Source organism: Alexandromys fortis, unplaced genomic scaffold, assembly GCF_014885135.2.
Source record: "Alexandromys fortis isolate MF-2015 unplaced genomic scaffold, M_Fortis_MF-2015_v1.1 scaffold_260, whole genome shotgun sequence".
Lineage (NCBI taxonomy): Eukaryota > Metazoa > Chordata > Mammalia > Rodentia > Cricetidae > Alexandromys > Alexandromys fortis.
The window spans coordinates 1,185,599-1,198,252 of record NW_026068136.1 but is presented as its reverse complement, the minus strand read 5'-3'; the positions used below and the strand labels follow the sequence as shown (position 1 = coordinate 1,198,252).

General features: G+C 45.7%; 1 protein-coding gene across 5 annotated transcripts in view; it reads right to left on the bottom strand.

Moving 5' to 3' along the window:
• Tmtc1 (transmembrane O-mannosyltransferase targeting cadherins 1) overlaps window positions 1-12,654 on the bottom strand; it is a 250,868-nt gene that overhangs the window by 205,728 nt on the left and 32,486 nt on the right. For all 5 annotated transcript variants that reach the window (XR_007589317.1, XR_007589318.1, XM_050126490.1 and 2 more), the window contains exon 5: window positions 12,066-12,269. Coding sequence is in view for 3 of the 5 variants with exons in the window: in XM_050126490.1 (XP_049982447.1) it covers window positions 12,066-12,269 (204 nt within the window). In the remaining 2 variants the exon portion in view is untranslated. The remainder of the gene's footprint in view (window positions 1-12,065; window positions 12,270-12,654) is intronic.

The window sequence follows — 12,654 nt, the reverse complement described above, 5'->3', positions numbered from 1 at the left end:
CTAGGGAGTCTGCAGAGAACCTCACACCCATAGTTATGTTCTATTGACAAAACCTGCCCCTCACCCAATTAACTGCTAATCTTAGCGGAACCCGCCTCACATTCCAGCTATCCAGGGAACCAGGTGTGGCCACTTGTGACTTCTGGCCTGTCTGTCTGAATGTAACCGAGCTACGTGACCGGAACCACGCGGCCTGCGAGATCCCGTACCCTGCCCCTCATCCCTTACCATATATAAACTGTAACTCGTCCCTAATAAACTGAGGCCTTGACAAAGTTGCTTGGCCTCGTTCTTCTGTCTTAGCTCACTCCCTTCCAGGTAGCGCCCCTCCGAGACCCTGGAATAACTGGATTGCGGGGTGGGTTACTAACCCCTAGACTGAGTAGCCCACCCAACGCAATCCACACATGTGAGTCAGGAAGAAAGTCCCAGAGAGGCTTTTGAAAAATACTGTATCCGTGGGGCCTTCAGGACAGCAAACTATTTTCCTTATGTGACCATTAAACTGCTTCAACCTTGAGTTCTAAAAGCCAAACTCCGACACAAAGAGTCAGTCAGCTTTGTCTTGGCCACAGAAAGCTCCCAGCAGGTAGCAGCTGCCATTGGACATTGGCCCCTGCGAATACTGGACCAGAGCTCCTGATCAATCAAGCCAGAAAAAGGCACCTGCTCACTTCTCTGTCACTTAGGGAAGTAATTATCTGTTCCAGTATGAAATACAGCTGCCCAGGCACAATGGACATAAGAAGGAATAAGCATTTTAAGCAGAAACAAGGAATTATAAGCTAAGTATGCTGAATGAATAACAGGAAGGGGTTAGCAGCCTGTAGGGTTTTGGTGACCATGCTCTTTGGAAGACAGTCATGAGGGTTTAACTCAATGAACAGGTGGAGATAAAAGACATTCTGGTCCCTGTCATAGTTTATGTTGCTGTGATCAACAGTCTGACAAAAAGTAGCACAGGGAAAGGAAGGGACTGTTGGGTTAACAATCCCAGTATGTCACTGAAAGGAAGTCAAGGCAGGGACCAGAAGCAGCTACATCCATAGTCCAAAGCAGTAGGAAATGAACACACACATTCTGCCTGCTAACCAACTGCATCCACCTTTCTCCTGTCTCATATAGTTTAGGGCTCCCTGACTGGGGAATGGTGCCACCCAGGGTGAGCTGGACCTTCCTACATCAATTAATCATCAAGACAGTCCCCTACAGACATGCCCAGAGGCCGATTTGATCTAGGCAACTCCTCAATGAAAGCTCTTTTCTCAGGTGATTCTAGGTTGTAACAAGGTGACTTTTAAAACTAACCACTGGCCCTGGGCAGTGGTGGCCTTTAATCCCAGCACTTGGGAGGCAGAGGCTGGTAGATCTCTGTGAGTTCAAGGCCAGCCATGGTCTGCAAGAGCTAGTTCCAGGACAGCTAGGGCTGTTAGACAGGGAAACCCTGTCTACCACTGTCATCTCTTACTGAGGACCAGGAAAAAAATTCTTCTTCCAAGGGTCTTGTCAGCTTCTCTTAAATATGAACATTCCAAGAAAAACAACTCAAAACATTTTATAGTCCGGGGAAGGAAAATCACTTAATTTTGGTGCCAACCTAGGCTAAATAGTGAGTTTAAGGTTATCCTTAGCTTTACAGTAAGGCCCTATCTCAACAAGCAACACATACATATATATTTGACATAACTTTAGAAGAAAATATTAAAGCTTTCACAGCTACACAAAATTTAGTCATGGTTTCAGAAAGTCTAGAACTATCAAGACAGTCTGAAAACTAAAAGACTTAATGCTCAGGTTCTCCTGGAGAGAAATCTAGTTCAGACAAGCCCCACAGCACGCTGTTCAGCCTAAACTGGGTCGAAGTGCTCGAGTATCACCCCAACTTCCTCCGGCAGAGCTCCACTACCTCTGTCCTGCGTGCCCACACTGCACTTTCAGCCTGGAGGGACCACACCGCCTCCCTCCTCACTGCCTCATCATAACAGACTCGGCTAGGGCCAGACTTACCAGGTTGCCAAGGTGACCTCTTCAGTGTACTCTGATTCTACTCTTGTGTTTCCCACCCATAAGGAAACGACCCTTTATCTGCATCACTTCCTACCTCCTTGGAAGCTCGTCCAGGCTGGGTCAATGAGAATTCACTCTTTACTGAGAATGAATCAGGACATAGTAATCACAGCTCATCTTCTATATAAAATTAATCTGAGAGGGACAGAATGAGTGCGGAATGTGATACTCGCATAACAATTATCAGCCTTGAAAGGAGGGAGAGCTAGCAAGACCGTTCGGCGAGCAAGGGAGCTTGCTGCCAAGCTTGATGTCAAAAGTTCAATCTGCAAAACCCACGTGGTGGACGAGGAGAAGTGTCTTCCACAAGCTGCAGTCTGGCCTCACACGAGTGGGTGTCACGGTGTGCACCTCACATGCATGCACACAAGTTAAAAAGCGAGACAAATAAACGCACTAAAAGAGTGAACGGTAAGACTATAAGTAAGGAGTCTAGAAAGGCCAGAGTGAGTGAGTACACACATTGACCTAACGTCACTGTCTCCAGAAACCAGGCTCAATCATATTTAAGTAAGGAGTCTAGAAAGGCCAGAGTGAGTAAGTACACACATTGACCGAACCGCCCCTGTCTTCAGAAACCAGGCTCAATATAAGAATCCACGTGAATCCTTTCTGTAAATGATCCTTAAGACCTGTGGATGCTGTGAGTCTATAATAAATGTGCATTATTCCGATATATCAGTGATCTGACCGATGCTTTAAGGACAACTAGGAGGGCTGGAGGCAGTGTATTTAATCTTCAGAAGTTAATCTCTTTAATGTTGACGTTTCCCGTCAATACATTTGACCTAAGTTTCAAAGACTCAGGCAGTGCACGAGTCTAGAATAGAAAAGGAAATGGGGGGGGGGGGAATGATAAATTGAACATAGCAGAAAGACATCCTCACATCTGCTCCAGCACTCTGGGGAGTCACTGTGGAACTCACTTCCGGAGCAGCCTCCAGCTTCAGTTTCTGTATCACAGTGAGCCGAGGGCGCTAATTAAGAAGCAGAGGAAAACTGACCCCGAGGCTTCGGGAGAGATCCCTGAAAGCAGATCCGAGAGGAAATGCCAAACCACACAGCCCAGCCCACCCCACCCACCCTGAATCTTTTCAATGGTTTAAAAAAAATTAAGGTAGAACACAGAGCACACGCGGTTTTGAGAGCCGACTCCTACAAGATATCCCCCACCCTCCACATGTGGACTGGGGGACTGGGGTGCACACTCATGCACAAATAACTCAGGAAATGGGAAACTGGCACGAAACCAGGTGTGGTGTCTCACACTTGTAACGACAACACTCGGGCGTCTCTGGCAAAAAGACTGAGTTTGAAGCCAATCTGGTCTACACAGTGAGATTCTGTGTCCAGAATGAATGAATAGAGGGATGAATGAGTTGGAGGGAAGAAGGGAAGAGGAGAGGAGGGGAGGAAGGAAAGTGAAGAAAAGAAAAAAAACAAGGGAGGAAGGGAAAGAAAGGAAGGGAAGAAGAGATGGGGGATAGAAGGAGATCGGTGCCATGCACTGCGGCCCCGGTCTGCGCTCTATGCGCTAGACCCCAGTTCACAAGCTTTGGGAAAGGGGCTGGAGGTTGAGAATACAGACGCAGAGACAGACGGACACACAGACCTTTAAACACTGATATCAAAGCCCCCCTTTATTAGCACCATGTAGGCTTAAATACACTGCAGTCAATGGCCAACAGGTGAAAATCCCATCCTCTGATCCTCTAAGCTAGGCACAGCTTCTAGTAACTTCAATTAGAAGGTTCTAGGAGGGAAGAGCAGCTGAAGGCCAGGACTCATTAATCCCAACAGATCGGACCAAGATCCAGAGGTCAGCAACTGACCCCAGAGACACTGCACACCGGAAGCCAGTACAAAAGCACAGACAACTTCTGCTTTCTTTATCTGCAGCTCCAGGAAGATCTGGAAGGGGTGAATGCTTCCAAGAACAAAAGGCAGAACAAAGCAAAATCCAAACACTCAGCACAGTCCACATTGTTCTTGACTTTCATAAACACTTCGGGTAATGTAATAATGAATGCTTGCATTCAAGACATTCTGTTCCGAGCCGCCCGTGACCACACTTGAGTGCCTGGATACGAGCAAGCCTCTCATCAGTACCTGTCCTTCACAGCAGAGAACGGAGCAGACAGCTGATGGGGAAACCCGAGCCTCTCCTGGCTCTGTCCAAGCAAGATCAAAGTCTCTCATCATTGCATATGGTAGATACTCATTCCTCTCCAAAGCTATATTCCATCACAAAGAGAACTCACTTGGAACCAAATACAAAGAATGAAAAAAAAATCTATTATAAGATTTAACTGTCGGTGACAACTCAATCCACACCACTTAAGAACCAGAACACCAGTTATTTACTATAATATATCCAGAACATGCTGAACTCTAACACAAAACACACAATCAGTCATCTCTTCCACAGACCTCTGGATGATAGTTTTAATTTTTTCAATTATGTTATATTAATTGCCTTTATCCCCTAGAAATCAATGCTTACATTCCTTTAAACACTTTAGCAGGCTAGATCATTAAAGGCAAATCTGCAATGCTGGGCCTCTTGTGGAGTCAGTAGCTTGGGGTGATTTCAGAATCAATATGCACCCCCACCTAATAGAGACAAGACAGACTGTGGTTTGAGCAATATGAATAACATGAAAAATTTATAAATCCATACCATGAAGCACATTTTCCTAAGGTTATTAGGTCATCTATTTAAAAACACTCACATATCAAATCTTTGTTACTGGGTTTCCATCCTGATTTATTTGTTAAAGTAGCATTTTATTAAGTCATAACTCTAAATGTATCAACATTTTTAATGAAGCCTGTGATCCTATCACTCAGGAAGCGAGGCAAGAGGATCAGGAGTTCAAGGCTAGCTTTGGCTACATTTTATTTAACAGTCCTACATTTTATTTAACAGTCGCAGGAGCTAAGAATAACAGGAATGTTTGAAACCCTAAGGAGGACAGCTCACACCAGTTAATGAAACACAATCACACACCGTCTACTCCCTGACAAACATGGCCAGCTTCCCACCACTACTTTGAGAATGTTTGTCTTTCGTATTCTATTTCCTCCTAGCATATTGTAAGCTCATAAAAAGAAAGTTGCCAAACACTATAAATAAGTCAAACCAAGACTAAACAACTTCCCTTTATAAATACAGCAAAGAAAATGCCGGTCATGAACAGAAAAAGGGCTCCAAGCATTCCCTTCACACCAGTCTTGATATAAAACAATGCGTGCGATCTTAACACTTGTGATAACCACAACTAACGGTTCCTCTAAGCTCACATGAACTCATCTGCTCCTGACTTTACTCCAGGGGGCAAGTACCAGGAATAAACAGAGTTGAAGATATCTGCAGCTACGCACACACCTGGTAGACCAGACACTCAGAGCCTAGCACACCGCTTTGAGAGGCCACCGCTCACCTCACAGGCTTTGGTAAGGATTACAACTCCAAGCTGCATTTAATGCCTGCCACGTGGATGTTAGGCACACACGATATTGATCATGACAAAATCGTGATCTCACCAATTACTCCCCAATAAAAGAGAATTCTTAAATCATTTGCACTTCCATGATTCTGTTTTACTTTCACTAGACAAACCAACCTTCAACACACTTCGTGAATTTTGGTTACTTTCCAGCTGTGTGTGACTTTAAGATTTAGCCACATTGATGGTATTATGCAATACATGTTACCTGATCAAAACACACGCCAGGCAACTGTGGAAGCAACGCACTAAAAATCCCAAAGAAATATCTGAAACCACAATAACTTATGACCTGGCACATTATACATTCTGAGTGTTCACATTGTTACAATGAATTAATACTGCTTCTTACTACAATCATGCCAAGGGCTACACTGCAAAAGGGAGAGAAGGGAGGGGACCAGCTAGATGACAAAGGGATTGACTAAAAGAGCAAATAGCGGCAACACCCCAAGATTTCTCTCCAAGCTCAGTAGCAAGAGAGAGAGAGCTGGTTGGTGGCCTTGAAGTCACAGCTGCCAGGCTCTGAACCACAGAAGCCAGACATTGGATGCTCCAGATGGTGTCTGTTGGGCTGGTAGGAAAGCAGACAACCTGAGACCTCTTCCAAGAGCCCGTTGTGATGGTGACAGGTCTGAGTGCCAACCAGAAATGCCTGCACCCGGGTGGCTCTCCTCCAACATATGTCCCTGTGTCTCCTCCACTTGGAATCAGACGCCCAGCTTGATGGCTCTATGCTGAGAAGGGAAGGGACTGATCAGCCTATGACTGCGACTCACTGGGGACACAGAAAAGCAGGAGCCAATCGGGGCACAGCAGAATGAAGCTGGGGCTGCCAGACCCTCCGAAGGCACCAACTGCTCCCATAAATTAAAGGAGTGTTGCCTCCTGAGTGTGTGATGTGTGGGAGCTTTCTGTGCCGAATCTCATAAAGCCAGCCAAGGGTCTGCTGAAGCTAACCTGGGCTGCACTGAGCTCAGCCCAAGGTGGAACAGGAGCCAACCAGCTCTAGGGGAATGTGTGCATCACGCATGGGGCCTGGTTGCCGTTCCTACCCACTCTCCGTTCACAGAGAGGTAATAGCTCACCTTGGTTTTTCTCCATCTACAGAAGAAAATGATTTTTCTGGTAAATTCTATATTCGAGAGAAATTACTTTGAAGTCACTAAAGACTTTAAATTTATGCTGACCGCAAACATACAGTTCATGGTAAAGGAGCCATGCACCCATGAGACCATCAGGATATTTTTAAATAAGAGTTTTATTTATTTTTATATTATTTTATAGGAAATTTCTTGCTGGGTGGTCATGGTGGTGAAAGCCTCTAATCGCAGTATTCAGAGGCTGAGGCAGGAGTGTCTTAGTCTGCTCAAGAAAATTACAGACCGCCATGCATATGAAGCCAAGTAAGAGTCCTTTACTTAAACTGGTGACTGAGAACAGGCTCTTGTCACAAAAAACTCAACTTTCAACCCCAATGCTTTTTTACAACAGATCATTTTCAGCAAGATAGGAGGAACCTCTTGATCTGTTGAACATTTCACAGGCACTGCTTTTCAGAAGAAAGGAGAAGCCTCATTTGTCTGTCATGCTGGATCTGGCTCTGAAGGGGAGAGGTAGGTCAGAGAAACCTGACTCCTCTGAAACCATTTCATGAGGAATCTCAAGTTCAAGAACAGCCTAGTCTCTGTCATGAGTCTCATGCTATCCTTTGCTATAGAAGGAGAAACTAACTCAAACAACAACAAAAATGTACATAAAGACATAAGTCTTTCAGCATTTCCTTCACCATAATCCATGCAACCTCCAACAATCATGCCCTTCTCCATAAGAGGACAAATGCCTGCAATAATAGCCCACTTCCCCTCTCCAAACTGGAATTTATCAGCTTGCCTGAGCCCCAAGCACCAAAGCACAGGGCCCAGAAAAGTCCAGGTAAGGATTTCACTAAGGAGAAATCAACAAGCTGTAAAGACACTTGGGACCTCAAGGACCAAGATCTGGAAAGGGTATCAGATATAAACAGGTTTAAAGCTATTTGATGGTAAATGAATTCAGGACCAGTGATGTGTCATGATGGAGGAGGGTCATCGGTCTATGTGTTACTCTCATTGGTTAATTAATAAAGAAAACTGCTTGGCCTGATAGGTCAGAATATAGGTAGGCGGGAAAGACAGAACAGAATGCTGGGAAGAAGGGAAGTGAGGCAGACGCTATAGCTCTCCTCTCCAAGATGGACGCAGGTTAAGATCCTTCCCAGTAAGCCACTACCTCGTGGTACTATACAGATTATTAGAAATGGGTTAATCAAGATGTGAGAATTAGCCAATAAGAGGCTAGAACTAATGGGCCAAGCAGTGTTTAAAAGAATACAATTTGTGTGTTGTTATTTCAGGTAAAGCTAGCCATGCGGGAGCAGGGTGGGATGAAAAGCAGGCCCATTGCTCCTCACTACAGAGTCACAACCCTTGTTGCCACACCTGACAGCTTGATTTCAATCCACGAGACCCTCATAGTGGAAGGAGAGAACAGACTCCCACAGGTTGCCCTCTGCTATGAGAACTCCTTCAGCCAATAGCCTTTAAGATATAAGCCCACTTTGGGCGTGGTCTCATGAACTATAAATGCAGACAAAAAGCACGTACAGGCCCCTTGGCTACTGGATTCGGTTTCAGTTCCCAGAGCTTGTAGAGGACTGCAGATCACTACTCTTTCTGTGAGTTTATTTCTAGATAAATAAACCTTTGCTATTCTCCATTCTGGGCTATTATGGAACTAACTCTTGTATACTAACAGCTCTCTAATCTCTAAACTCAGCAGTGTGCCTACCCTGCACACACATACAAATTCAATAAAATAAATATATACTTTTATCTAAGTAATTTCAGTTATGCTCATTGATTTGGCCACTGTCATTACTAACTCCCCAACCTCAGCACTAAAAATAGTGCCTCGCAGGCATGAGAGAAGCAGGGTGCATCATGATGAAAGAATTACTGTGCCGGGGGTCAAGGAAAAGGGACTTGTGCAGATGATGCAGGCAAGAAACTATTGTGTTCAGTGCCTGCTGTGGCCACTGGGGTCTGTCTGTGGAATCGACTGAGTGTATTATACATGAAGAACAAAGACTGCCATTTCTTTTAGCACTCTCTGAGCTTCCTAACAGGAAAGGGAGGAGTGAGTGAGCATGTGTGTATTTGATGACTTGAAGATACTGGAGGTTCATTGACATACAAAGCATTTCACATACAGTGCTTCAGTAAATGGCTCTATCATCCAACTGTGGTCTGACTCTAAGAGGTGAGCCCTTGGCTCTCCATCTCCCACTATGCTTTTTACCCATAAGACAATCACATACAAAGACAAGCCACTAAACCAACGCCTTGCAGTGGGCTTTCCTCTTGAGTTTGCATTTTCCCCTGACTTAGCAAACTTCTGGAAACAACACTTTATATGACAATTCTTGATTTAACTTTTGTCAGCCTCGTACCAAAGCTTGAGATATATATCCTAGAAGTTAAACCAAAATGGAAAACTGTAGTTGGAGCTGCGGGCTACGTTCCGCCACCCAGCTCCCGCCACCAGCTAGCGTTACTCCGAAATAACAACACACAAATTGTATTCATTTAAACACTGCTTGGCCCACTAGCTCTAGCCCTTACTGGCTAATTCTGATATCCCGATCAATCCATCTCTAATAAACTGTGTAGCACTGGTCTTACCGGGAAAGATTCAGCATGTCTGACCTGGCGGCTTGCTTCATCGCATGCATCTGCCTGGGAGAGGGGAACATGGCCTCTGAGCTCACTTCCTCTTCCTCCCAGCATTTTGTTCTGTTTACTCCTCCCACCTATGTTTTAACCTATCAGGGCCAAGCAGTTTCTTTATTACTTAACCAATGAAATCAACAGATTGATATATGACACTCTCACATCAGAAAACCCCACACACAATTTCCCTTCCTGTTGCATATGACAGGCTTACCACTCACACTGCACCCTGGTGTTTAGAGACCCACACATAGCATCACGGTGCAGAACTACGCTGGGCTCCTTTTGTTGCTGTGATCAAACATTCAGACCAAAAGAAGCTTGGGAGAAGCAATGGTTTATCTGGCTTTAAGTCAGAGCCAGAAGTTCAAGCAGACGATGTGGGAACTCAGAGCCTTGTGCCACCTTCGTTTTCCAGCTCAGGACCAGGAGGTAGAGAATGATCCCACTCACACTGGGCCAGGTCCGTCTACATCAATTAATAATTAAGACAATTCCATGCACACATGTCTACAGGCCAAACTGACCAGAGCAATTCTTCAGCTAAACCTTCCATCTTAGGTTGATGCGAGGCCGTATCAAGTTGGCAGTCAAACCCTTGAGGACAAGAATCAAGAGCAAGCATGTAGGGGTCTGCCATGTAGCAGAAGAACACGGGCTGCCGGACATCAGTTTCTGTGTTCTTGATGTTCAGTATGTATGCTCTCAGTCCTGATAGCCAATCTGGCATGCTACTTTGAGGGTAACAGAGAGTGTGGAAAGGAGCTGTGGTTTAACGTCCTGTCTGCAGAGCCTGAGATCTGAAAAGGTGGGATGCCCTCGCCTCTCCCAACTTTACACACACAATCACATCTGACAAAAGTATAAGCAGTTTTAAAAACCAATTTTAACAATGAATTTAGACTCAGATACATGACATGTTGCAGGCTTCCTTCCCCAGGAGGGAAACTGATCCTTTGGCACAAGCATGCTGACCAGGTAGGAGTGTGGCTGAATTCTAGAACACAGTGCCGATCTGCAGAAGCATGCGACCTAACTCTCGTCCAGTTCTTTGCAGACACAGGGATGACTGCAAGAACCTTTCCAATCCCAGGGTGATGTGGGAGTGTCATATCAATCTGTTGATTTCATTGGCTGAGCAATAAAGAAACTGCTGGCCCTGATAGGTTAAAAGATAGGTGGGCGGAATAAACAGAATAGAATTCTGGGCAGAAGAGGAAGTGAGGTCAGACTCTGCTCTGCTTCCGGAGAGACTCTGCTCTCTGGAGCAGAGACGCCATGCTTGCCATGCTCCGCTTTCCCGGGCAGATGCACGCAATGAAGCTCCTCCAACCCACGATGGACTTAGGCTAGAATCTTCCCGATAAGCGCACCTTGGGGTGCTTACACGCATTATTAGAAATGGGCTAGTCCAGGTGCGAGAATTAGCCTGTAAGGGCTAGAGTTCATGGGCCAAGCAGTTCTTAAATGAATACAGTTTGTGTGTTGTTATTTCGGGCATGAGCTAGCCAAGCGGCCAGGGTGTTGGGGACGCAGCCCCGCCGCCGCTTCCTATTTCAACACCAGGGTAGTAATGAAGGAGCCAGGGTCATACAAGCTGGTCCAGGCGGGGACCTCTACTGTGGCCCTAAGTGCTCACCAGGATCCCACACTCAAAGCCTGACAAGTGGCAGAGAACAGGTCTAAGTGACCCAGCCCAGTTCCAGCCCGGCCTCCAACACAGACGCTGCAATAGACATGAAGTCACGGTCAGATGTGCAAGTCTTCCCCTAGCCACTGAACAGACGGCAGAGAGCAAGTTTGTTTGTTTCAGCTTCACAGTGAACCTGCTTTATTGGTGTTCAGGAGCTAACCGTGGATTGGAATGAGCTTACTGAGTTGCTTAGGAATCTTGCAAGCCAGTTTTTAAGTCAGCCCTCATTAAAGATAAAGTTAGATAAGTGTAAACAAACTGTATCCAAAGAAATGTTAGGTATCAACTCCGGGCATTTCCTAGTTAGACTGCCGGCTCTTGAGATACTAAGTATGGATGTCATCTGTCTGGCGGAAAATGCAGAGTGGCAGGCACCGATTACTCCGCAGCTAGTGATGTCACACCATAGGCTGGCATCGGCGGTGGTGGGGACATTTACATGGAAATGAGCAGACATAAATCAGGTGCCCTCTTCAGAGAGCCAGTTAATAGACAGAGGACGTGAGCATGCCACCCGCGTGGGCTTTCATCTTAGGCTTCCTGCTCTGGTATCTTTCATCTCCTCTCTGTACAGTTCATCTGCGCACATACGGGCTTGCACCCCACACACGAAATTTAAAATAAAAATGCAAACAAAAGCCTAACATATTCTTCTGTTTAACATCTTTTCTACCCATTACGTTCTAGTGAAATCTTTCCTTATGGTTGATTGTTGACGCCAATGCACTCTTACGGCCCCTTATTTTTTTTTTTTTAATCTTACAAATGTTTAAATAACTATTAGTCGAAGACTGGATTAAGAACTTGGATTCAACTGCCAAAAACAGAGCAAACTTCCATTCTCAAGATGTTCAGTCACTCCGGACTAACTTCCCAGATCACCATGGAAGTACCCAACTCACAGCCAAGACCTTGGGGGGACACAGGCTGTCCCAAAGAGCTCTCTCAGACCTTCAGATCTGCAGACAGTGTGGGCTGCAGCACCCACCAGGCAATGCACAACACAAGAAAGGAATGTGTACTCACCTCATCAGGGACCACACTGCTCCTGGGGACACAGGGAATCCGCGGCTCTTGGGCTCTGGAGGCACCGGTGAATGGCAGCCTCCCCAACCGTCTCTGTGTGGGAAGCGCTGTTTTCTGCTCTCACGGTGGGGGTGGGCATGGTGAGAGGAGGGCTGGGAGTTCCCTGGCTGCTGTGGGCTGTGCTGACAGATCACCCCATTGCTCCTGGTAGTTCACAGAATTGAGGAAAAATCAAGTCAGACAAAATGGCAAGGCTTGTAACAAAAGAAGCAGCCACCCCTTGCTTCCCTAGCTGAGATGCCAAAAAGGGTGTGTTTTCAAATCTCCCAGTCTCCTGTGTCTGCTATTTGCAGCTGTCTACTTTCAAAAGCATAATTGCACTATCAGTTTTTCTTTCTCAGTTTTATTTTTACCGGCACATATTCACTGTGCATGTTGCTAGGTTTTGTGAGGATATTTGCATCTAAGTATACGATGCTTTTTACCATACTCCCCCATACCCTCTGACCCCCACTTCCCTCTCAAGTTATTCCTCTTCACTCCCTGAGACAGTCCCAAGTGAGTCTTATATGCATGCATACTATATATA